Source organism: Rhipicephalus microplus, chromosome X (assembly GCF_043290135.1).
Source record: "Rhipicephalus microplus isolate Deutch F79 chromosome X, USDA_Rmic, whole genome shotgun sequence".
In the NCBI taxonomy this organism is placed as follows: domain Eukaryota; kingdom Metazoa; phylum Arthropoda; class Arachnida; order Ixodida; family Ixodidae; genus Rhipicephalus; species Rhipicephalus microplus.
The window spans coordinates 275,490,687-275,517,005 of record NC_134710.1 but is presented as its reverse complement, the minus strand read 5'-3'; the positions used below and the strand labels follow the sequence as shown (position 1 = coordinate 275,517,005).

General features: G+C 43.9%; 1 protein-coding gene across 3 annotated transcripts in view; it reads left to right on the top strand.

Annotated features, from left to right (window-relative positions):
• LOC119161486 (uncharacterized) overlaps positions 1-26,319 on the top strand; it is a 195,545-nt gene that overhangs the window by 115,937 nt on the left and 53,289 nt on the right. For all 3 annotated transcript variants that reach the window (XM_075879190.1, XM_075879191.1, XM_075879192.1), the window contains 7 exons: positions 1,520-1,750; positions 8,002-8,095; positions 8,170-8,316; positions 8,399-8,492; positions 8,586-8,733; positions 13,706-13,953; positions 16,867-17,102. In XM_075879190.1, coding sequence (XP_075735305.1) covers positions 1,520-1,750; positions 8,002-8,095; positions 8,170-8,316; positions 8,399-8,492; positions 8,586-8,733; positions 13,706-13,953; positions 16,867-17,102 — 1,198 coding nt within the window. The remainder of the gene's footprint in view (positions 1-1,519; positions 1,751-8,001; positions 8,096-8,169; positions 8,317-8,398; positions 8,493-8,585; positions 8,734-13,705; positions 13,954-16,866; positions 17,103-26,319) is intronic.

Sequence of the window (26,319 nt, the reverse complement as noted above, 5' to 3'; positions counted from 1 at the left end):
TGTCATTGGATATGGAGTGCGTTCCCGTGAAATGAACAATCAATACTGTTCTGCGCAAAATTTTTTTTATAATGCGCATAGTCTAGACGGTCTGAATCGGCAAATTTCCGCAAGGATGTTTTATTTTCGTAGTTTTTTTCATGTTTATTTTGTTGGCAATGTGAGTGTTTGTTAATTTTTGGAAATTTGAGGGCTTGTAAGCACACTGCATTGCATGCGTGAGTTCTCAGACACAGACTGTATGCTCGACACGTTTCGCGCTAGTTTAGCCTATGAAAAACATTGCGTTTCGGCTGTAGTGTGAATACTCGGGACTTTGGCGACTTAAGTTATGCTATGCTGTAGTCGGGACTTTGAAGTGGTGAGCCTTTGTGAAGGTTTGACTACCGGAATTACTCACGTAGTCCTCGCAGTTTTTTTTGGCGGAACACCAATGCAAAGTTGATGGGTGCGAGAATTACGCTGGGAAAACTTTCCATGAAAAGGTATAGAGCGAAAAAGAAAACGAAGTGGTTGCAAGTCGGGATTCTCACGCAAGCAACTAACAACAAGGTTTGAGAAGTACTAATTAAGACTCACCTCTGCAATAAAAGCACAGGTTCAACGCAAGGCAAGATTTATTTGAGACACAGAAGGCGCAATCAAATAGTCGAGAATTAGAATACTGTACGCAAAGCTTGTGAGCGTTGTGGGCGTAGCAGTAGCGTTCGCCGTGCAACAGCAGTCAGCAAAAGGTAAGCGAAGGACATCAGTATTGGGATGATGGCTATTAAATAGAATCGTCTGCAGTTGCCTTCTGAAGAATAGAAGTTTACCATCAATCCCAGTTTTAGGCACACGGCAGGCACAACGCGTCTTGGTGCCTTTCGGCTGCCGTCACCAGTAGCGAACACAAAACTCGTAGACTTCGAGGGGCCTACCGGAAGCCCTGTTGCCATTGTTTAGTGCATGATCTATCACTTTCAACTTGAAAGCAGCCGTGTAGCTACAGTATTGCCCCATAAGGTAACAAGATTGCAGATACAACATACAAATCATGCCGCGACACGCACTTGCCACTTTGGCTTGGCTTGAATTGAATCGCGGTGCAATAATAGTACGCTCTTTGCTTAGAAGATGGCGCCAGACGGCGCACGCTATCATCATCAGTGGCTGGAACGAGCAGACGACATTATTGCGGCAATTTTCAGGGGTGCGATACTTACTCGAGAAGAAAAAAAAATTATTTTTGTCGGGCAATGTGGGGGTGCGAGAATTATGCAAGTGCGAGGATTGTGCGAGTAAATGTGGAAAATGTGTTTTGCTGGGACCACTAAAGATGTATCGGCACCATGACAATATTGGGATGCCCAAGCAAGCATTGTTTCACGTTTCGCCTTGTGTATACTAACGTGATGGCTTTAAAGAGTTCGTGTTTCTTGTTGTGATCTGCCACAATCATTTGTTTAGAAATTCTAATAAGTAGGAGCTTCAGGAAGGTTAGAAATTTATTTAGTATCTGTGCATCTTCCGTATGCAGCAAAAGTGCACCTGGTTTCACCCACCTGCCACAGAGATCTACCGCAAGGGTGAGGTATCTGTATTCGAGGTCGATGGAAACGTGAGCAAGATCTACTGCCAGAACCTTTGCTTATTAGCGAAGCTTTTCTTGGACCACAAGACCCTTTATTATGATGTGGAGCCCTTTCTATTCTATGTGCTCACCAAGAATGATGCAAAAGGCTGCCACCTGGTAGGATACTTCTCCAAGGTATGTGCCTGATTTTTTTTTTTTCTAGCTGGATATATGGGATCCATATGATTTAATAGCACGAATATATTTTTCTGTGACATGTAAGATGCATTTCGTAACATGCATGATGCATGTCTTGAAATGCAGTACATATACAATATTTACTTGCATAATTCTCACACTTCTTTGTTCGTGGAAAACCAAAGATAAGGTGAGGGGTTCGAAAATAGGGTGGGGAATATTTTTTGCGAACACATACAAAGCAAAAAAGAAAACGAAGCAGCTTCAAATCTGGATTCTCATGCCGACCACTAACTACAAGCTTTCAGAAGTACTACTAAACTTACTCGCATAATTTGCACACCCCTAATATTTTGCCAGCTTTGATAAAAAAAAAAGAAAAAAATCTTTACTCGCATATTTTGCACTCCCAAACCCGCCTGAGCCAGCTCGCCAGTGCGTGCACGGAGAGACTTTGGACCTTTCTATGCTTCGGACAAGCGCGCGCCTCGCCTAGTAGACACGCGCAGCGAAACGGGCTGCCAGTGAGTTTCTTCTTTCAAGGACTTCCCTGAAACTAGGTTCCCCAGAATGCCGTACCTGATCACTAAAACCTGTTGATTAGTCGCCAGAACGACTCGAGTGTTTGCCTCCCCCCGTCTCCCCATCTTGCCAGTACTTACCTACGGAGCAGAAACTTGGAGGCTTACAATGAGGGTTCAGCTTGAAGATGACGCATTGAGCGATGGAAAGGAAAATAATAGGTGTAACCTGAAGAGACAAGAGGAGAGCAGAGAGGGTCAGGGAACAAACTGTGGTTAAGGATATCATAGTTGAAATGAAATCAAGAAGAATATATACAAAGTTCGTAGGTATAACTTGGCAACGGAAAGCACAAGACTGGGTTGATTTGCGGATCATGCGATATGCCTTTGCTCTGCAGTGGGCGTAGCCAGGCTGATGATGATGATGTTCTCGTCTCTACTGCCGCGAGAAGGTATGCTCGTGTTGCGGCACGGACAATTTTCTGCATTGCAGGCGTGCGAGGGCCTGTCGTGTTGGTCGCGCCAACTGTTCCCCTTGTTCTCTGCGACCACGCTGCAACGCATGCTGGGTCGATTTCGCAAGTTTAGCTTTAGGCATATCTGGCCAATGCGTGTTTACGGTTCCCTTGTGATAAGCTACATTAATTATATATATATGGCGAAATTGAAGCTTGCTGTTGTAAATTTTGCCAAAAAAAAAAATTGAAAACCGTGCCGCTGCCAAGCACTTCAAGAAGAAGCACTTCAACGTGTGACGATCTGGGTGATAGGTATGCGAAAAGGCAGAATAGTGTTCCTTTGCTAATGCAAGTTTCCTGCCATTGAAGAAGGCCTTTTCAATTAGGTGCGGATGCTCTGATCTTCCGGTATCGCCGTGTCTCTGGGATCTAGTTTCTTCCAGCATTGTTGAGAAGAGCTTCAAGAAAATGGGGCATTTGAACACCCTCAATGGAACCGAGGACGATGCGCTTTTGAAGGGCGGCGGCAGCCACCCTGACAATGATTCCCGATTGGACGTCGTGATCAGTCATTCCTAATAGATCGTGTGTGACCGAATTGGACGTGCCAATTCTTTTAAATCATTTGGGCACACGTTAAAGAACCCCAGATGGTCGAAATTTCCGGAGCCCTCCACTACGGCGTCTTTCATAATCATATGGTGGTTTTGGGACGTTAAACTCCACAAATCAAATCAATTCATTTAAATCAACAAGCACACATCGTTTGTGCTCTAATTTATTTTCTTTTTTAATGTATATACTGCATGCGTTAGGACTGTGACACAATGTTTCGTATGCGCTCACGAAACCCCCGCGTAACTTGTGCACCCCTTCTCGGGGCCCTAAAATCGCGAAAAAAAGTGCGCAAAATATGCGAGTAAATACAGTAATTAAGACTTACCTTAACAATAAAATCAAAGGTTCAGCACTGGGCACGATTTATTTGTAGATACAAAAGCCACTAGTAAATAGTGTCTCAAGGGCTTGGTTGCCGAGACTCTTGACTTAAACAAGAGGTTTTGCCTCAACTGGTGGCATGGAAGGCTCAACACGTCTTGTTGGTGGCTTTCAGCTGCTCGTGCTGCTCTCGCCAGTAGCGAACGCCGAACACAAAACTCATCGGCTCTTAAGTGCCTGGCAGCGGCCCTGTTGCCATTGTTTAGTGCATGATCAATCACTTCGAACTTGAAAGCAGCCATGTAGCTTCCATATCGACCTACAGTGTACCAACAGAACGGGCGCACAAATGCTGAGAGGACTAGCACACGCTGCAACGTATACTTGCCACTTTGGCTTGGCTTGGATTAGATTGGGGCTCTGTGCATGGATAATATAACCCTTTCAGATGCCACCTACAAAGAACTATCTGTAAATGCATATGATCTATACGTTACTTCAGGGCACTAAATATTCTACTGCAACAAAAACAATTCCATAATGTGTTAATTTATGTGTGTTACATCTGTTAATTGTAGTTAGGTTGCCACTGAATATCTGTTTATCCTGAAGTCATCAATGCTTTGTTTTGCAATAAATAGACTGAAACTTTAGGCTAGAAATATTGTGCAGGGGTTGAAGTGCTGCGCCGATTTGACCTGCTGTGCCAAGATGCGGGTGAACGGTAATTTTCCCGTACAATGCCATATTTAGTGGAGTTTTGTCATCAACCGAGCAACGCACGTAGGCTATACATAAAGGACGCAACCCCATCCATATCAGATTAATTAGCTCACGGCTTGAACAGAATGCATGAATCTTAGTAAGCCACGTTTGTGTGCATACCTCATTATGCCACTACATATGTTTTGACTAACAGCAAAGCGATTAGTTAAGCTTTTAGTCAAACTAAAAAGACTGCAGTGGTGTTGCAAAAAACTCGCCGTTGCCCAGCAATCGCCGAGCACAGTACATGCTCTGCGATGGAGACTGTCGAACCATATTGTAACGAATGTAGCAGTTTCACAACAAGGATGTTCTATTTACACGGTTTATTAAGGGCGAACTTGTGCCCAAAGTGAACGACGCACAGCAATCAAGAATATCCAAGGACGGTAGTCCTCGTGAGCCTCTGCCTCGAGCACCCTCGTTCTCTTCTTCGTCACGCGCGTTGGCTGTTCGGCGGAGTACCGTGCGCATGCAGGGCTGGCTCGTGCATTGCGGCTGGCTTCGTCGCTCGTAGTCGTGCCGTTAGCGTTTCTCTGGTTCCCAACGTCCGCGTTGCGCAGAGCAATGGTAATTTCCTGTGGCAGTATAAACTGAAAAAAAAAAAAAAGTCACTTTCACTGGCGAGGCAATGATTGCGATAGCAACAATTTGAAATGTTCCATTGGTAATGCCGTATGCGTTTCTTTCTGTTTTTTCATTGCCGTACCATTACATTTGTAACACTGCTTTGCGCAAACTGCATCCGAATGACTGGGAACCGACTGGACTGGGAACCATAATCATAGAACCTTCCAATGAGATTACGCGCGCAACTCGTACATTAGAGTTTGCTGTGTAATTACGCGGCCTCTAGCGATAATCCTGCAATCTTCGATGGCACTTGTATAAATGCCGATGCACTTTGCTGCGTGGCAGATTATCGATGGCTGACGCTCAATGTTCGCTGCTATTAGTCTACAGTGTGTATTGCTTGTAGAGTGACAATTCATTTTCGGGCACAAATAAGAAGTTCACTCATGAAAACAGCTGCTGCTGCTGCCTTCGTCGACATCACGACCCCATGACAGCACAAAGGCTGATATCCAACTCTTTCGGATCCGACATCGCGACACTCACCACTACAAAACGCTGGTGTAAGAAAATAAGTACAGCTACTCCAGGGAGAAATGCTCTTATCGCATAATTTCTTCCCGTTGAGAGCGTACCATGTAAAATGGCTTACGAGCTGTGTGCTGATGCTTGCAGATGTGCCAGCTATCACAGTCACGCCCTCAAAATAAAAGTTCACAGCTGCTCGAGTGACCTCCTTTTCCCCACGTCTTTTCATGGTCGTTCAAGACTGGCGGCGTGTTTTTTCTCTGCTTGAGCATTGAAGGTTGGTCTAACACGCAGGGTATGCTACCGTGTGCGCCCTCCAACTGACGAAATCAGCCGCCTCGTCTCTGCTTGAGCAGTGCTCATCACCCCAGCTTGCACGACAATTTTACGTGTGGGTAGAACGTACGGTGCACGGGCAATGTTACCAACTTGTAGTTTAGGTGGAACTTGGCAGTGACAATGAAAATCTGTATAGTGTCTTTTTAATTGCTATCGTAATAAAAATTTTCACTTCCTTGAGCGCATCTAAATTTTCTCGTAGTTCTCACGTCGGCTGTGGCACTTCAATGACCGGAACATGTCTTTTATACATTTGTTTTTATAGAGCCCTCTTAGCTTAGTATGAAAATAACATTTAATATGTAGTAGCTCATCTCTTGTCTTGAGTTGCTGTTCATGTTGGATACTGTGTTTTAATCACATTTTGAACATTGAATTTTTTTCACTTGTCTGAGGTCTAGTAGATGTCCAGAACGCCGTTTTTTTTTTTCTTTGAGTCGTTTGGCTTTCATTAAAAACCATTGAATATATTTGTGTTTACCAGAAAGCTAATATTCTAATTAACAGCGATGTGTGACCTGATAAACCTGCTCCAAAACTAAATTTCGATGCTCCAAAATACACCTTTTGGTGCTCCAGAGCAGTCCCAAAACTCCCCTCTTTATTGCTCCAAAGCGTATTATTCCTGCTCCCAAAGCTGCTCCAAAAGACAAGCCCGCTTCCATCCCTGACAGTGCAAATTCATTTTTGGTCATGTTCATTTTGCGCAATGAAAAATTGCACGTTTCACATGGCTCGCTGGAAGGAACTTGTCGAATGTGGTAGAGCCTCCAGCAAAGTGATCATACGCAACAGTACACTGCAAATGAAGTTAAATGATATATATTTATAATAAAATGGTTCAATTCATCCAAAACTCAATATATAGTAGATTTTCAGCAAACGGAACCGGAAAAAACTGATAAAGTATGTTCCATTTAACAGGAGTTCTGTTTACTGAGAGGTGAACATGGGTGCAGAATACAAGCCCGAAACCAAGCATTGTAAAGGCAATAGTTTCGTCTAGCAGATTTCCGTTTAGTGAGAGTCTACTGTATCTTGCTTGTTCTTTCGTAGCCTCTAGTTGATGCAAATTGCAAGAACAAGTTGGGTACACAATTGTGTACACAGCGTCTTGAAAGGTTATAGGGGCCCTGAAACACTTGAGTAACCATGGAATTAATTCAATGGAAGAGCTTCTTGACTCGCAACTTTAACGGCTCAAAAATTTTAAGAATTCGTTCAGTACGAGCGGAGTTACAAAAATTTGTCACCCACTGCAATCGTATTCTCTCTTCTCTCGCCCTGACGAAAGCGCTGGAGGCTAAGCAGGGAGGGATGGGAGGGGCAAATAAAAAATCGTCATGCGTGCCTCATGACCTTGAGCACTTTTTTCGTTATTTTTTTTCTTCGAATACGCAGCTTTTCTAGTGCGCGCGCACGTGTGGACAAGGGATGGCTTCCCGCGGCGATCTCTGTAATGACTGAGCGCGCCAGGTTCAAATCAGCCATAGGCTGGTAGATGCGCATTCTACGAGGGATTTTTGTGCGTCTTCCATCATTTGTCGAGGGAAGAGAAAGCAATTTTCAGCTGACTCTAGCCCCGCCGCGGTGGTCTAGTGGCTAAGGTACTCGGCTGCTGACCCGCAGGTCGCGGGTTTGAATCCCGGCTGCGGCGGCTGCATTTCCGATGGAGGCGGAAATGAAGGAGGCACGTTAAAGTACCCCAGGTGGTCTAAGTTTCCGGAGCCCTCCACTGCGGCGTCTCTCATAATCATATGGTGGTTTTGGGACGTTAAACCCCACATATTAATCAATCAATCAGCTGACTCTAAGGGAAAGAAAGTAGAGGTCCTTTTCAAGACCATGAGCTTTGCCGTGCTGCATGGGCAGTTTGCAATTTTGCCGGTGTGAACTACCACCGCCTTTACCATAATGTTGAATTTGTGGCCGGAAACCATTCGTATAACACAGAATTACTGTCTGTTTTATATTACGTAATCCGTCCGAAACAACTTTAAACTTTGTATCTTCGTGAAATTGGGGTCAACTGCAATCGTATCATCGATATTTCATTGTATTTGATTTGCTGTGCGTGCCTGCTGTACGCACTAGCACTGACCAGTCTCTTTTTTTTTTCCAGGAAAAACACTGTCAGCAGAGGTACAATGTCTCTTGCATCATGACCATGCCACAGTACCAGAGGCAGGGGTTTGGACGCTTTCTCATTGACTTTAGTAAGACCTTTTGCTTCGTTAGTCATCTTCAATGCATGTATTATGAGGCTAGCTGAGACATTTTAATTTTTCAGGCTACCTGCTGTCTCGGAAGGAGGGGCTGACTGGGACACCCGAGAAACCCCTCTCTGACCTGGGCCGCATCAGCTACATGTCCTACTGGAAAAGCATCCTGCTCGAGTTCCTCGCTAACTACAAGGACAGCCACATCTCCATTCAATGCAAGTGTCCTGCTTTGTTTTCATTTTTCTTTATAAGCTTGGATAATTAGTTTTAACTTTTTTATGCTTTTCACTTCTTCAGGTCTGTCCTCATCAACAGGTCTTAATATTCATGACATTGCAACCACACTGGAGCATCTTAACATGTTCAAGAAGATTGGTAGTGAGAAAAGTTGGTGAGTATGTTAGCAGCTGGAACTGTATTTTGGCAACCATTTCTTTCGATAGTGTTTGACGATTAATTGTTTGCAAATATACATGTTTTACAGCATAGTCATCAGCATCGACAGGAAAATGCTCAGTGAGCATATGGCCAAGGTTCAATCTGGAAAGGATCGGAGAATAATTTTGGACCCTGAGTGTCTTCGTTGGACACCCCTGGTCACTCAGCCACAGTTCAGGGATGAAGAGCCTGAGGTTCGATTGAGCTACATTTGCTTGTTTTTTTTTGTTTTTTCTTCCTGATATTTTTGTACAGTAGAACCCTTTTGTAAGAGACTTGCGCAGGACAGTGACTCCTGTCTTCTATGTTCAATGTCTTTTATAAGCACAGTACAGTTTGCATTTTCTTATCAACCTGTATTTCAATGTAAGCACACTGGTGCCTCTTATACCCATATGTCTCTTACATCAGTGCCTCTCACGAATGTGTCAACTGTAACATTTGTCTGTCAACAGAATATGATATTTACGTGCGTAATGAACATACTCAAATAATAAACGCACCCTAGTCATCAAAATTTAGCTTTTTTTTTATCCCACCTAGTAAACGTACCTCCTACTTTCATCCGTTGCAATCCCATGAACAGACTCAAGACACCTCCTTGCTCATTGATCTTTTTATTATGCCAACCCCCCTTGTTTCACTCCACCTCTGCCTCCAGTCGCACGCGGTTCTTTCTTCTATATTGGTACGGTGGGTCCCCTCACTTTTTGAAATATTCGTGTAACACAGCAGGATTCACAAACGGTGTGAGTGTACACAGCGACTCACAAGCACACAGTGAGTGAAGGCCACGAAACTGCTTGCGCCCACCAACACTTGCTTTCCAACCACATGCATGCTATTTTCAAGCTACGGCGACGAGTGACAGGATTTGCTGTCACAAAGCAATCTGCTCAATCCGTCTGTTGCCATCACTTGTCGCGTCGCACATTTCTGGAAAACCAGAAAAAATCGCTTGTTGCCCAGAAAAGTGTGTGACAATTTCTGGCAACATGGCAAAACAAGCAAAATCGCTTGTTGACCAGAAAAGTGTACGACGATTTCTGGCAACATGGCGGAATCAGTAATGCAACAGCTGCGTCGATTGCACCAATTTGATACAATTCCTCATTGTTGCGCCGAGCTGCGCCAAAACCATGAAAATTGCTGAAATTGCACCACGCTGCGCTAAAAAGCCCGACCAGCCTCGAAATTTTCTCAGTTGTTCTAATTTCAGCGAGAAATAGAAGTCACGTCTGCCACCTGCAGTTTACGTCATCAATTAATCCAAGCGTGCAGACGCTAACCCAAAGTCACTGTGTAAGATATATTTCAATTAGGTCAGGGCACTCGTGAGACGCGATTGACCAGATAAAGTAACCATGCCGCGCGCCCATCAGTCCACTGTCCGCAGCGGATACCTATCAGCGGGAGGATGCAACTTCAAGATAAAAATGCATTGCTGTAGCTGCCAAGGCTTCGCGGAAAATATGAACTTCATAGTTGGCAAACACAGCTGTGGCATGTTAGCGACTAGAGCTGGAAGCGCATGCCACGTTTTCCGCTCACGGACAGAGTTGACGTGCTGCAAACGCGCCCACATTGGTCGCCACAGCAACGAAACATAAAACATTTTTCTGTCTAAGTTGCGATAGCTGCGTCGTCCTGGTGATAGATATCCAGCGATTGAACGCGCCCTGGAAGCGGGCTGATAATTCGTGCCCCAAACCTAACCCTATTGTCAGAAGGGAGGGGGGGGGTGGGGGTGGGGGTGTAGGGGTGTTCAAAACTTTCTTGGCCTTGTTCTAACCCGTGCAGAACGCTGCATAAGCCTTCTTCGCAGCAGTACACCAGTGCCGTGCAGGGAAGCGTATTATGATTTGGAAGGGGCTGTTAGCACAAGTCACGGGCCACTGCACATATTCAATTAGGCATGCGTGTATATGCCACATGCTGGTTTTTTGCCACCGCCGCTGCCGTCATTCCTGTATACTAGGAAGGATGCGCAAGCCTCCTCTCTCTGCGGAGCGAACATCGCCTTTCTGGCAGGGGTCGTCTACATGCGCACTTATCTCGCGAGGGAACAGACGGGAGAGGGGGAGGGAGGGGGCTTATAGTTGTCGCGCTATCGCGGCAACGATCAGCGCGCGGCTCTTGCCTCTACAGCAGGCGGGAGCTTCTATGGGCTGCACTCTCAACACGAAAAAATGGTGCCGAAGATGTACCTGGAGCGGCCATCCATATATAGATGCGCTCTGCACATAAACTGCCACCAGTGGCGTTGCCCACGGGAGGCGCTTCTTATGAACTGTCACTACGCACGAGCCTTGCTGTGGTAATCTACTGTAGATGCACCACAGGAAACTTGGTTGCTTAGCAAGCGCATGTTTACTACAAATAATCTTGCTCCTAAAAAATCTCCCCTTGCTTTGTAAAACATTCGAATATGTTGCTATCGCATTCATTGCTTCGCCCTTTTGGCGAAACTGTGACTTTTTGTGAGTACTAGTAGGATTGCTGATGACCGAAAAAAAAAAAATACTTATGGAGCACTTTAGGACTACCTGTCCTCTTGTGCTCCATTTTTTTTTTCGCCACCCCTACACCTCAGTTTCACAAATCCCTTGAATTTCAAGGTCGCCAGCTTGGGAGATCTTCATTTGACTTTGCAGAGTCTGTCATAGGATTTGACAGATGCGGCAAATTGTAATGTTGACTCGTAACTGTTTGCTCAGTAGGGTGATTCAAAATACTATTTTTGTTTAAATAACAGTACCCATGTTTATGCTCCAGGATTTGGGTGATGTTGAATCGTTTTTACATTTTTTTTTCTAAATGCAAGCCTTCTTATACTTTGCCAAATTTGTTTTTTGTGATAAAAAAATGGATGTTTCTTTTCCTCGTAACCTGCTCCAACTTTGCATTTTAGTGCTCCGAAAGTAGCATTTTGCTGTTCCAAAATTTTTCTAAATTCTATTTTGGCTATTGCACCCCTCAGGATTCGTGCTTCTGTTGCTATTCATGCTTGTTATTCGCACATACCTCAAGAATGCAAGATATGGGCTACTTTTACATTCTGACCTCATAGTGGAGAGTGAGGCTGTGCTCATATTTTGTCGTTAAACTTGTTATAGACTATTTTGACGTTTCGGTGGTAGTTTTCTGCAATGTCATCGTGGGAGATTGCCAAGGAGTTTTCAAGGTGTGCCGTAACGTACGCTGCGTGCGCTTTTCGGAGCCTCTCAACATCACAACAAACGCCACTGTCACTGTTAAACAAAAGGTCGCTAAAAATAAAGCTGGGAAACGCTGTTAAGAAATGCATGGGAACAGCTTGCAGAAAGTAGCATGATCAACCACCAAAGATTAGTGAAGTGCAATAAAGAAGCTGTCTTCAAACAGTGTAAACAAATGTTTTCGTAAAATTTACTCTGCATTACAGACGCATCCCCCAACTTTGCTTCGATTTTTTCGGAAAAGAAGGTGCATTCATTATGCGAGATATATGGGGAGTAGCAAGTTGCTTTTATTGTTAAATTGTTTGCAGCTTAATGGGGTCCTTTGTCAAAACTACTTCTTGCGCGAATTGGTTCGTTGTGTAGCCTAAGAGTAACAGCCTGCACACACACCCACAAAAAAGACGGTATGGGCACTTTGTGTTCACTTGGCCAAATAATCATTCTGTGGCTTTTTCAAAGGAGTTGATTGCCTCATGAATGAACTGCTGCAAGAATTGATATCAAGTACGAGTGCAGTTCAAGGGATTTGTCACACGGTTTAAGCTCTTTCTCTCGCTTTTCGTACCAGTAAGCATGAGGGGGAAAAGGGGTGACTAGGAACGTTCATTCGTCAGCACACGTCATGACATTGCGTGCTTTTTCTCATTCTTCAAAATCGCGGCTTACTTTCAGTGTTATCACAACAAGCATGCACGTGGGTACTTGTTGGCAAAAGTTTATTTTACAAAAGCTTTTCTGAAGATTTAAATGAGAAGTATGTCAACTTTCAGTGCTTTATAATCCACCTGTAGCAAGAGCTTGAATATATGCTGGGCCAGATACTGAATGCCAAGAAGACGTCAGAATGTCTAACACTCTTCTGAATAGAGTTTAGAAGCAGCAGGTTCACAGGCTCTTTAGGCATCCAAGCACGTTGATTATGCATACATTTTCCGTTTGCCTGACCGAAACTGTGAATGTCTCTACAGTAGAACTGACATGATAGTTATTCTATGGTTCATGACAATCATGTTGCAACCACTTAACACTGTTCTTGAAAGGGCAGGAAGCTACATCAGTACGTCAGGAACTTGATTGCACATCATGAAATGTGATCACTCTCTCCTAGTGTGATCCTGGTGCATGCTTTTGTTGCTACTAAGCTTATCACACTATAGATTGAGGTATAGAAGCGTGGTGCACTTTTATGCAAGAAGTGCATCTGATCCGAATGCTGCACTTGTTTCATGTCAACTACCAGCCAATAGCAATCTGCTCTAAGAGCTGGTGCCCACCCTCCAAGGAGAAAGATAAAATAAACCTCTGCCCAAAGTGAAGGCACTTATGGAAATGGCAACTTGTTGTAAAAGTGGCCACCCACTTGTGAAGCCTTCTTGATGCGTACTACTTCAAAATTTGCTGCATCTGCTTTTTCCTGTATGTGCTTTTCCAACAAGCACTGGAGGTGGTTCAGGACCCCATTAAAAAAAATGTTCAAGGATTGCATGAGGGAATGTTACATTGAATCGAGGACCAGAAACTAACCAAAAGACACTGCCTCGCTGTACTGACCACCTCACATGACAGTCTTCACGTGGGTGTAGCGTGCTTCATGCTCACTGGCAATTTAGTGGTTTTCCATGCACTTGAAAGGTGCTGCCTTAGCAATGCCCTGGACTGCACAGAGAACAACATGCTTTGGGAGACTGCAAGCCAAGAATGGTTGTCTGTTGAATTAGAACTCTGATTGTTTTGACAAGTGATTGAAGTAAATGCGTGAGGGATGTGCCGATACAAGATTATATGGGACATTTTATAGCTATTCCTTAAGGAACATACCTATACTCTAGTTTGACAGATGTTCCCACTGATAAATACTGATATTGCAGTTCTGCAGTTTTCACATTTCTTGGCTTATAAATATTTTGTCACACTTGCATAATTTAATTTTTGGGCTTCCCTTTAGGAGGAAGAGGAGCAACAGGAACAGCAGCAACAACAACCGCAGCAGCAGCAGCAACAGCGCCAGCAACGTCACCACCCAAGAGATACACCTGTAGTTGAGGAGGTGGAGAAGAAACGACCAAAGTTGATGGCGCCTGCTGTTGCTGCGGCTGAAGAGCAGTGCACACCAAAACAGCCTGCACCCATGAAGAAGCCAATCCACCGCCGTAGGCGTAGGATACCCTGGCTAAAAAGAAAGCCAGTCGGAAGGTAAGTTCCCTGGCCTCATTTGCCATCAAGCTTACACTGGCTCCACATCTGCAAGGCCTTCACCGACTCTTGTTTGTTTCTTTTGTATTTGTTTCTTTTGCATTCATAGCTGTTAACATGTTGCTGGTAGGAGGGTCTAATTTAAGGCTCATATATTTTTTTTTGAAGTTTCTAACATTGATGCACTGGCAAGAAGAAAGTGCAGCAAAGGTTTGGCGATTCCAATTTCATGATGATACCCACCAAGTTCAAATTAAGGGAAGACACTGCTCTTAAAAAAGGTCTTTATTTCTTAACTGATTTCGATGAAACTTGGTATCTGTGTGCTGTTTTCATATATGCAAATATTTTTCTTGTACGAAGTGTACATTTTAAAATACTAAATAGTTTATGTGCCTTTTGAGGAGGAAATTTTCTCCATACTAAGAAATTTACATAGTAAATTAGCATATTACAATACTCTGGAAGCAGAGCCAATTTCAGTACAACAAAAAAGATGTTCTAAATCTGTTTGAATAAAAGTTATGGTTCATTTAGCATTTGTGAGTGAGTCGATTACATGCTGGGATTTCACTGGCAAATGTTCAGCTTACCACAACTTGTCTTCTAATGGGTTTAGAACATTCATTTTTGGTGCACTGTAAATCAGCTATAATTCCAGAATATTGTGATATGCTAATGTACTTTATAACTTTCTTAGCATAAAAACTTGCTCCTTGAAAGGCACCTGGAATATTTTGTATTTTCTACATATAATTGCATATATGAAATCCACACACAAATATACATAAACTTACCAAGTTTCTTCAAAATTAATGGAGAAGAAGGAATAACCAAGTGCCATGCCCCCCCCCCCCCCCCCTAAATGAAATATTATTGAAAATTATCAACATAATGCTCTACAATTGAGTCCCTTAATGACAAGTACACATGTACGAAATGAACCGTTCTGCTTGCATGCACTGTTATTTTTTTTTTGTCAGATTTTGGCACACTCTCCCACCCAATTCAGCATATGAGGCAAGCTTGAAAAGCTTATTTCATACTAATGAGTTCCTATATGTGCTATTATAGTGGTTCTTTTTTTGTTCCTAACTTTGGAGGTTCCTTCAAAATTTGTGCAGTCTAAAATTGACAATCATTCAGTCATATATATATATATATATATATATATATATATATATACATACATACATACATACATACATACATACATACAGTCACCGTACAATTTCCCGAACACTCAAGGGATTGCAAAAACGTCTGGAAAATCGGGCAGTCCAGAAAAATGAACGCAAGCGAAAACATCCTTTTTAACAGGTATTTTTTTGCTGACGGACAGGGTCACGGCAGGATTACAGGATTCTCATTGCAATTCAGCTAATTCATCGTTTAGGTGCTTTGAAAAGAGCGGTTTATATCAAAAAAAAAGAGAAAAAAAATTATAAAAAATTCGATATTGTGGGTGCTCTGCCTTTGTAAGCACTTAGGCACACACAAAAAAAAGTCGCCTATTTTCGTTTGCATGGCTTTCTACTTGCTCGCTATGATGTCAGCCTTAATTTCAGCTAACATCATGGTGTCTATGTACATCGATGACAGCGCGAGTGTTGCGTCAACTCTGAGCTCGTTAGTTGTGTAGGCGCTGCATCTTTGATCTCTGTATCGGAGTCGTCGGAATCCTCCATAACTTGAGGAATGATTCATTGGTCAATTTCGCACACAGCTCGAGGTCTTCGTCAGTGTCAGCAAAGCCCTCAAAGGTTATCCCGGTTGGAATCAAAGCACCTGCAGCGTTCAGATCGCCGAAGGCAACGTTCACGGGCGGTAGTTCATCGCACATGCTGTCCACTCCGGGCGAGACAGCAGTCTTGGTGTCCAGTATGAAGCTTGAGTGGCGAGAACAGTTCCAGAGGGTTTGTTGCGTAACTGCCTTCTACAAGTCTGTAGGCGCTGACAGCAGACCATAGGTCAACAGCGTAGCTTTTCATATTATCGGAGTACAGGCTGCACAGCGCCATGCTGCCGTGGCCACAAGGTTGACTAAGCTACGTCTGCTAATGGATTGGCATGGGCTGGATTGTGGGATTTGCGGTTTCAAGCGTACGGCAGCCGTGAGGCGGTAGGTTCGAAGGTACGAAAACAACTAAAATGGCAGTTGCGATAGTGATTTCGAGTGTGCGGTTAGCAGTAAAAAGTCCGGAAAATCGGATGGCGATAGATATAAACGCGCATAATTTTGGACTCTATTGGGAACATTAACGGTGCCACAGATGAGCCCGGAAAATAAAAGCATGTCCGCAATTTCAGGTGTCTGAGAAAGCGGATGGCAACTGTAACTATTCTTACATTTTGTACAGCTGATTGCAGTTGAGCTTCCTCCCCGGACAAAAATTACACTGTTGCAGGCATGACCAGTGCACATATCTGCTGTTCAAGACGTCGTTGGCGAGTGGATGTACAGTGGACATTTAGTAAATTTTTTTTTGTGATATTATCAGATAGGGAGTTGGATTTTGTAGGCTCTGTAAGGCAGTATCAAATTCGCAAAAAAAAAAGGATTGTTTTTCAGTAAGTAGTGGAACACATGCCCCACCAGTTTCTTGAAAACCCACAACAATAGAGAGCTAAAATTTTGCACATGTTATAAAAAGCTGATGCAAACGGCAATGCGGCCCTCAGTAGTTGGCATGCATTGTTCGTAACATTATGCCTCATAAAAGGTTCAATTTATTTCTGCTTTTTTTGTGGGCAGTCGATTTTTTTGGGCAGTTAGGCATAAAGTGATGAAGTATGCATTTCAAAACACTTTTAACATTTTTGCTTGAGTACATTAATTAACTATGGGGTGCATTTTCAACACACTTTATGAATAAGTCCGCTCCTCCACTCCTGTGATTTTTTTTCTCTCAGTGTGCAACGAGTACCTCAGGCAGTTGTCAATAGCACAGAAGGGAATGGCCCAGAGTCTGCAGATGTTGCCCAAGAGGCACCTCGAGCTCCTGGTCGGAAGCTGAGGCACCTCTCGGAAGCAGCTAAGGTGGCTGAGCCAGATACCCCAAAAGAAGAGCCACCCGTTCGAAAGCTGAGGACCAAGGAGCCTGCCCAGACACCCACTACATCTGCAGAAGCACCCGGACCATCAAGTGGTATGACCCATGACTCGTTGTTTGTGATTCAGTGTGTGCTTGCATGTGTGTGAAATCAAGATTGCAAAAATAAACATTTTTTTCCCACGTTTTTTGAGAAAAAGATGCTCGCAACCCATTCAATACCGGCAAAAGCCCTGCTACTATGTTTGCTTTCGCTATTAACTGAAGTTAATATAGCAGCAAATCTGTTCAAATTAAAAGAAAAGGCATCGTGCAATTACTCGGTACAGTAGACTCAGGATAATTTAAACTCTGATAATTCATACTTTCAAGTAATTCAAACAAAATTTTAATTTTTTGGTTGGCCCTTTACACTTTCAATGCCCTATAACGTGACGAGATTACCGACACAACATACAAAACACGCCATTACGCGCACTTTCCACTTTGGCTCGGCTTGGATTAAATCAAAGCTCTGTGCAATAATAGTACGCTTGATGCTTAAGAGATGGCGCTAGATGGCATGCGCTATCATCATTAGTGGCTGGAACGAGCAAACGACATTACTTCGGTGGTTTTTGGGGGTGTGATAATTACTCGAGGAAGAAAAGAAATCGAATTGTTGTTGGGCGATGTGGGGGGTGCGAGAATTACGCTAGTAAATACAATATAGCAAAGAAGCAGTTGGCAATTCTCGATTTCTTTAAAATGTCTGATCAGCAGTACATGGCCAATAAACTTCTAGACCTTACACCTCTGCTTTTTGTTCATTGGGTTCAGTTAGGGTTTAAAAACACTTTAAATTTTTAATTTTTAAATGTGATATCGATACCTAATAATAGAGGTTTTTAGTTTGACGTTTTTACGCTCCGCTTAGCAGCTAAGCAGAGCGGGAACGCGAGTGCGCATGCGCCCTCCGCTAAGGCCTTAAGCGGGTTACCGGAGCGGGGAATACGGTCCGCTTACGAGTAGCCTAAGCGGAGCACGGTGCTTCGCTGCCGTTTTTGCAAGCGGAAGGGCGACAACCCGCGCGCCCTCTCTCGTGCGTGCAGCAACCTTGCTCATTTCAAGATGGCTTCCTCTGGAGACGGCACGCTTTCCGCGAGTGCTGCAGCTTCGCCGTCACCTGCCCAGTGCAAGCCGCGAAAACACAGTTTCAACGGTGAAAAATAAAAACGCCGCCACCACATACGCGTAAAATGCGCAAGCAACACATAGTGAATGCTTGCAATGGATCTGGAACGGAACCTTGTTGGCTTTTGAGCGGCTACTGTCAAGTCGTCAAAAAAATAGGCGGTTAATACATTGAAAGTGGATATCTAAATACTTCATGAAAAGTTCATTTATACGTTATTGTTTTGCTTTGTATACGTGAAAAAAATGTTTTTTTTATTTTGTTTACCGACGATGAAAACAACCAGAGGGCGCTGCAACTGGAAAAGGCCCGCTTCGCTGTCGGCAACGAATAACTAAAAGAGGAAAATCGGCCGCCGCTCCGCTGCGGCTTCGCGGGTGCTCCCGGAGCGGAGCAGACCACAAAAACGTCAAACTAAAAACCTCTAGTATGTAGTGTATCATCTAGCCCAAATATGTAATAACTTCTGATAATTATAACTTCTTGATAATTCAAACAAAATTCAGAGGTCCATTGAGTTTGAATTAACGAGAGTCGACTGTAGCCTGTTTCCAAGCATGTTATAGTTTAAAGTGTACATTATAGAGGCTCTGCAATGCTTTTTGGAAATTAATAAAATGTTGCCATTCATTAGCAGGGTTAAAAGTGCTGCGCCAATTGCGCCATGCTGTGCCTAAACGACAATTTGCGCGTGTGTCGCCAAATTTAGCGGAGTCTTCTCATCGACCGAGCAAAATGTGTTGGATGCGCAAAGGACACAGCCATATCCCATGTAGTTAGTCACGTCGTATTTCGGTTCATGCATGATTGAGCACCACGTGTCAATTTAACATTGTGCACGAATCTTGTGCCACGTGAACAAGATGTGTGAACATTGTTAAGATGAAAATGTGTGAACATTGTTAAGATGGTGTTTGTGTGCAGGCTGATTATGGGTGTTTATTTTTTAACAGCAAAGCTGTTAGATGGCAGTGGTGTTGCAAAAGACTCCCCTCGCACATACTCCTTGAAATTCATCATGTTTATCAACATTTCAAACTTGGCATAAATTTACTCTCTCGCAAGACAGAGATCCCCGCACTGTTGCCGAGCAATCGCCAAGCGCCGCTCACGCTCTTAGATGGAGGCCGTCAAACTATAAAAACTGGAAAAAAAATGTGTCCTCGGCAAAGCGATGAATGGAAAAGCAACAAATTGCAATGTTTTACTGGTAATGCTGCACACATTCCTTTTTCTCACTGCCCTGTTACATAAGTAATGCTGCCTTGCATAAACCGTGCCCGAACTTAGGTACGCCGCTGCTAGCGATAACGCAGGAATCTTCGATGGCATGCAGATACTCTTCACTGCTTGGCAGATTATCGACGGTTGATGCTCTGTTTGCTGCTATCAGCCTACAGCGTGTACCGTTTGTAGGATGTCATTTCGTTATTCGAGCTCAGGTTCGCTCAAGTAAAAAGTTCAGCCATGAAAACAGCGACTGCTGCCTTCGTCAACGTCATGACCCCATTAAAATACGAAGGCTGACAGCAAACTTTTTTGCATCCCAAATTGCGTTACTTTACAAAACGCTGGCATAAAAGAAAAAGGGGCGGTCGATCCAGGGAGAAATTTTCTTTTCGCTTGATCTCTTCTCGTTAGAGCGTAGAAGATTGTATAAACTGTGCGCTAATGATTCGCTAGCAATCGCGACAGCACCCTTAGAAACTAAGTTCACAGCTGAGCTGCTGCTCGAGCTCCCCCCCCCCCCCCCCTGCATCTTTTGATGCTCATTCAAGATGGGCGGTGTGTTTTCTCTCTGCTTGAGAATTTGACGGCAGGTCTAACACACGACTGCAGGTGTAACACTCGCAACGCCATGGCTTAGCAATGGCGTGGCGAGTGTATCTAATTTTCCTCGCGATTCTCTTGTCAGCTCTGGCACTTCTGTGAGCACCCTATGGGCAAAAACCTTGGGAGTGTCCATACAATTCCCATTGCAATAAAATAACTTTCCGCACCATCGCCAAGCAATAGTGCGGCGAGAGAATATAATTTTCCTCGTGATTCTCATGTCGGCTCTTGCACTTCAAAAGCCTGAAGCCCACTTCCACCCCTACATTAGGGAAGGCTATTATGAACATTGCGGCCAAATATTATAGCGCTTCACACAGTATGGAATTGACAACTTTTTACACTATGGCATAAAAAAGCTTGTTCTGCAGCAATTCCGTGTCATAGCTTTGGGTGTTTTGGTTGCGACTGTAAAAATATAGAAAGATGCAAATAAATAAATCATAAGAATATTTGGTTCCAGAGAGAATCGAATCCTAGCCTTCTAAGCGGCAAGCAGGTGTTTTGCCACAGAGCCACAGCATTGCTTGAAACTGCCTCAGGGAAAAAAGTCTTTGTTTCCACAAGGGCAAAGCAATGAATGCGATATCAATAAATTAGAATGCCATGCGAGCAACGACAAGCAGCTCAAAATGTCCAGCGTGCTGCTCAAGCAAAACGGGGCACATGAAACGTTTGCACAGGTATACACAGGACGAGTGTGAACTAACAACTGTCAAAGTTATTGCGCTAAACAGGGCGCTTTTTAGCAAACTGCACCACTGCAGTAGGTGAAGTGACTTTTGTGCACTCCGTAACATCAATGCAATTTTTCCGGTGAAAGCGCAAGACGTACAAACCACTCCCACCACGAGGTAAGCACACGTGCACAGGTGACCGCGCCCCATAGGAGAAAGTACACGTGAGAGACAAGCGCATGTACTTCGTGCCATCTTGCTGGTAATGCAGAAAACAGGCTGAAAAGCTCCCAAAATCAGTTAACCGCCGGCGGTAAATGGTGCACATACAGTATCATCATCATCATCATCATCATCAGCCTGACTACGTCCACTGCAGGACAAAGGCCTCTCCCATGTTCCGCCAGTTAACCCGGTCCTGTGCTTGCTGCTGCCAATTTATACCCGCAAACTTCTTAATCTCATCTGCCCACCTAACCTTCTGTCTCCCCCTAACCCGCTTCCCTTCTCTGGGAATCCAGTCAGTTACCCTTAATGACCAGCGGTTATCCTGTCTACGCGCTACATGCCCTGCCCATGTCCATTTCTTCATCTTGATTTCAGCTATGATATCCTTAACCCCCGTTTGTTCCCTAATCCACTCTGCTCTCTTCTTGTCTCTTAAGGTTACACCTACCATTTTTCTTTCCATTGCTCGCTGCGTCGTCCTCAATTTAAGCTGAACCCTCTTTGTAAGTCTCCAGGTTTCTGCTCCGTAGCTAAGTACCGGCAAGATACAGCTGTTATATACCTTCCTCTTGAGGGATAGTGGCAATCTACCTGTCATAATTTGAGAGTGCTTGCCGAATGTGCTCCACCCCATTCTTATTCTTCTAGTTACTTCAATCTCGTGGTTCGGCTCTGCGGTTATTACCTGCCCTAAGTAGACATAGTCTTTTACAACTTCAAGTGCACTATTACCTATCTCGAAGCGCTGCTCCTTGCCGAGGTTGTTGTACATTACTTTCGTTTTCTGCAGATTAATTTTAAGACCCACCTTTCTGCTCTCCTTGTCTAACTCCGTAATCATGAGTTGCAATTCGTCCACCGAGTTACTCAGCAATGCAATGTCATCGGCGAAGCGCAGGTTACTAAGGTATTCTCCATTGACTCTTATCCCTAACTGCTCCCATTCTAGGCTTCTGAAAACCTCGTGTAAGCACGCGGTAAATAGCATTGGGGAAATTGTGTCCCCCTGCCTTACACCCTTCTTGATTGGTATTCTGATTGGTATACATAAGAAAGGAGATGACAAGGACTTGAAGAATTACAGGCCGATCAGCTTGCTCTCTGTAGTATACAAGCTATTTACAAAGGTAATTGCTAACAGAGTAAAGAAAACATTAGAATTCAATCAACCAAAGGAACAAGCAGGATTTCGAACAGGCTACTCAACAATTGACCACATTCATACTATCAATCAGGTAATAGAGAAATGCTCAGAGTATAACCAACCACTATACATAGCCTTCATAGATTATGAGAAGGCGTTTGATTCAGTAGAAATATCAGCCGTCATGCAAACACTGCGGAATCAGGGCGTAGATGAAGTATATATAAACATTCTGGAAGAAATCTACAGGGGATCAACTGCTACCATAGTGCTTCATAAAGAAAGCAACATACAGTATAGGACTACTTATAACGTAACTCACAGGAGTCGCGAATATCTGCACTATAACCAAAACAAACATTTTTAAAGGGTCGCATTAGCGAAAAGCAGGTGCAAGCAGCCTTGCATGTCCGAGGATTGAAGCATGTGATGCGTGGTGCTTACAGCCTTTTAAATTTCCGAATTAAAAAAGAAATTTAACGTCCAAAGACACGTGTTGCCAATGAAATGAACACGAAACGGGGAGGGGGGGGGATCTAACAAGAAAAAGTATCATTGCGAAAATTCGCCGACTTCTTCTAGGACGACCTTGATTATGCACATTATATAGAATGTCGAATCACATCATGAATTTCATGCTCTGAAACACTGCGAATCGTTCAATTTCATGGTCGCACACCCGATTTCAAGACGTCGCAGTCGAATCGTAAACCACCGTTAAACCACCGTTCGAGCGCAACATGTGCCACCCTCGTTTTCATTAACGATATGTACACCTTGCCGCCAAGTGTAGCAACTGCTACCGAAAGGCAACCAGTGTCGATTAGGCCCAGCCTACCCTTCAGTATGGTGTCGCGGAAAGTTTGTCCAAGACATGAAGATCCGGCGCCCAAAAGACCACACTCAAGCACTGAACCAAGAACAGTGTGCGTGACACGAAGTGGTTTGCGGCCAGGAGATCGACGACAAAAACCCACCAAGCTTACGTAAGACAGCACAATGGCAGCCAAGGTGAAAGCTCACGTCATAAAGCCGTAAAAGTTTTAAAATTCACGGACGAGGTAGTAAACGCTATATCTGTAGCAAGCATGATAATGACAACGCTTTTCCGGACAGAAAACTGTTAAGCGCAGTTGATAAGGACGGGATCGCACGCGCCATCTTGGGCCGCGCGTGGACGAACCCTCGCTAGCGACGCCAGTGCAAGGGCTTATCCGTTGCCGAGGCAACTACCCTCCTATTCGGCGAGCCCGCACAGCATGCCACAGTCTCTTTTCCTTTTCATTGTCTTTCTTCCACTCTTTGTTGGTTCACACGTGTCCCCTCCTCCTCCATAACGACCTCATCACCTCCTTCCAGACGCAGACTCGCTACCGCGATTGTCACTAATATCTTCTGGCAACTGCATTATAACTGGTCTCTCATATTGGGGGACTGCACAATAAGCAGTGTGCACATACATGGGGTTTTATTGAACGATGAATGAGTCTAAAAAGAGCGCATTGTAAGTGGTTCTTCACTATAAGCGGTTACTTTATACGTGGTCTACACTGTAAATGGTTCGCCGTTATTATACTGAAGGACGTGCACTTTTGGGACTGAGTTGTCTAACGCTACGCGCTCCAGAGGGAAAAGTCGCCTCTTCGGATCCACATGTCGTGAAAATATTTTGTGAATTATTTTAGTGCTTTTCATATGTATATGCAGTATACAAGGTCAGTTGGAAAAGCATCCAGCACTTTTTTTTTTCTTTTGTTGTGAGCACCTGATGGATTTGAAAAAAACGCTTTTGCGTCAGCCGACCTTCAACCTGCATGTGTGAGTTTTTTTCTGCCTGCCAATAGCGTCAATCGCTGGGACGCAGCGTTTGAATGAGGTAGTGTGCAGTGCTCTCGTCGGTTTTTCATTTCATGGAAAATGACCGAGTGACTGAAGCAGCGCTACTGCATCAAGTTTTGCCAGTAACTGGGCGACAGCCAAGTGGAAATGGTAGGATCTTCAAGACGGCTTTCGGTGACAACGTTGTGAGCCGCAAACAGATTAAGGAGTGGTACAACTGGTTTGAAGGCTGTTGCACATCGGTGAAGAGTGAGCCACGCTCTGTTCAGCCATCAACATGCAGAAATGGCCAGGTCATTGCCGAAGTGAATGCTGTGGTGATGCGGGACTGTCAAATGACTATATGCAGTGATGGAAGTGTGGCTACAATTGCTCCAGACTGCTCCAAAAGAGAAATGCTGCTCCATGCTGCTCCAAAGTGCAATATTTGCTGGCCCCCACAGGGGCGTCTACGCAAGCAGGCGTTTGGTGTGTAGCGACACCACGGACCTGTGCGTGGCTGAGCCGTGTCCGGGGAAAAGGGGATCTTGGGGGGTTGAGCGGACACCGGGTGATTGGACCTTAATGCCGCCGGCAGAGGCAACACATCCCTTTGGTCCCGGCTTCACGTAGACGGCACCCCTGGGCTGACCCACCCAGGGGAAATCGGCAGTCACCTTTTCCTATCTCTCTCTCTCACTACATCTTCGTCTCTCTTACATTTTTTATCTGTCCTGTCATCTTCTCTTTTCTGGTTACTTCCGAATTTCCTGGCAGCGAGGATTAACCTGGGGTAGCTATCCAACCTCGGGTAATTATAACAGGTTATAGCGGCGACCATGGTGGGTGGCCACCATCGCCGCCTAACTTTATAGTCTTTTTTATTTTTTGGCAAAAGCTCCCCCCCCCCCCCCCCTCTTGATCGCTCTCTGAAAAGGTGGGGCACTGAAGACACATTTATGCTAAACATACCAAAGTCGACCTTCCCGAAGTATCACGTTATCCAGCGATTTCACTTTTCCTCCTGTCAAAAACTCTCACAGAAGATATAAGTTCATGTTATAAAGTGACAAAGATGAGAAGTGGCAATCTTCTTCTTGAGGTTCGTGACAAAGCTCAATATCACAAGTTGTCTAAACTTGCGGCGTTTGGGGAAACCTTTGTTTCGGTGGGCCCACATAGGTCAATGAACACTGTCCGTGGCGTAATTTCTGATGATGATTTTATTAAACTTTCTGAAAGTGAACTGCTCGAAGGCTGGCAGGACCAGAACGTGGTCAAAGTCCAACGAATAACAATAAGGTGCAACAACAAACAGACCCCGACAAAACGCATAATGATTACCTTCAGAACCAGTGTTCTACCAGAATCAGTCAAAACTGGCTATTGTAAGCTTCGTGTAACACCATACATTCCCAATCCTCGTCAGTGTTTCAGAGGGCGCACCACTTGCACATAGTGTGCATCCATTGAACAGATATCCGACAACTGCACCTCAGAAACAACTCATTGTTTGAAATGTGAAAGAGATCACTTTGCCGACTCACGATCATGGCCCACATGGAAAAAAGAGATACAAATAATAGAACTTAAGGGGGCAGACTGGTCTTAGACATTTTTTGTTTATTTCTTCAGTGATCTTGATAAAACTGCACAGGGTTATACAGTTTTTTCTGCCGATTTCAAATATGTAATTAGTTTTCCTGTAACTCACTTTGTTGCTGAGATAACTTAAGTTCACTCCCTATTGTTTAAGGCCACCATAGAAAAAAAAGTGCTTAATTAAAAGTGATATTTAGGATATGCCAACATAGACTAATGACTATAGAGTGAAAGTATGGAAGAGGTTTTTGTTTTTAGACCTTTATTGGTTATTTTGCAGCAAAATGAACTATACATTTTCAAAAGCAGTTGGAATTGTGTTACTATTTTGATTATTAATTAATTAAAAGGGCATGTGCTCTAAATTTTGCTCCCATACTTGCATTCTACACACATACAGGTTTGCACTGCAAATAGAAATATTGTTGTACCTGCCCTAGCTGCAGAGATATTGAGGCCTCAAAATTGAATAGTCACAAATTTACTTACTTTTTTGAGAAAAATGGAAAAAACTGAAAACACACAGTTTCTTCAAAAAGCAACGATCATGGTGCGCATGTTTAGCAATCCTCACGAAGGCGCTCATAAATTGGTAGTAGAGTTTTAGACAAAGGTGCTGGCAAATTATAAAGAAGCCTCAAAGTCGGTTCCCCATTTTTTTGCAGGTTCTGCATGTTAACAGCACCAAGAATCTGGACAGTTAAAATGACATTACAAAAAAATTACTACTTCTTGGTGCGTGAAAATTTGCAGAGAGATAGAAAAATACTTGCAGAAATCAAATATGTCAATTTTAAAAAATCAATATTTTTGTCACTTTTTGGTCCCAAAGAGCAG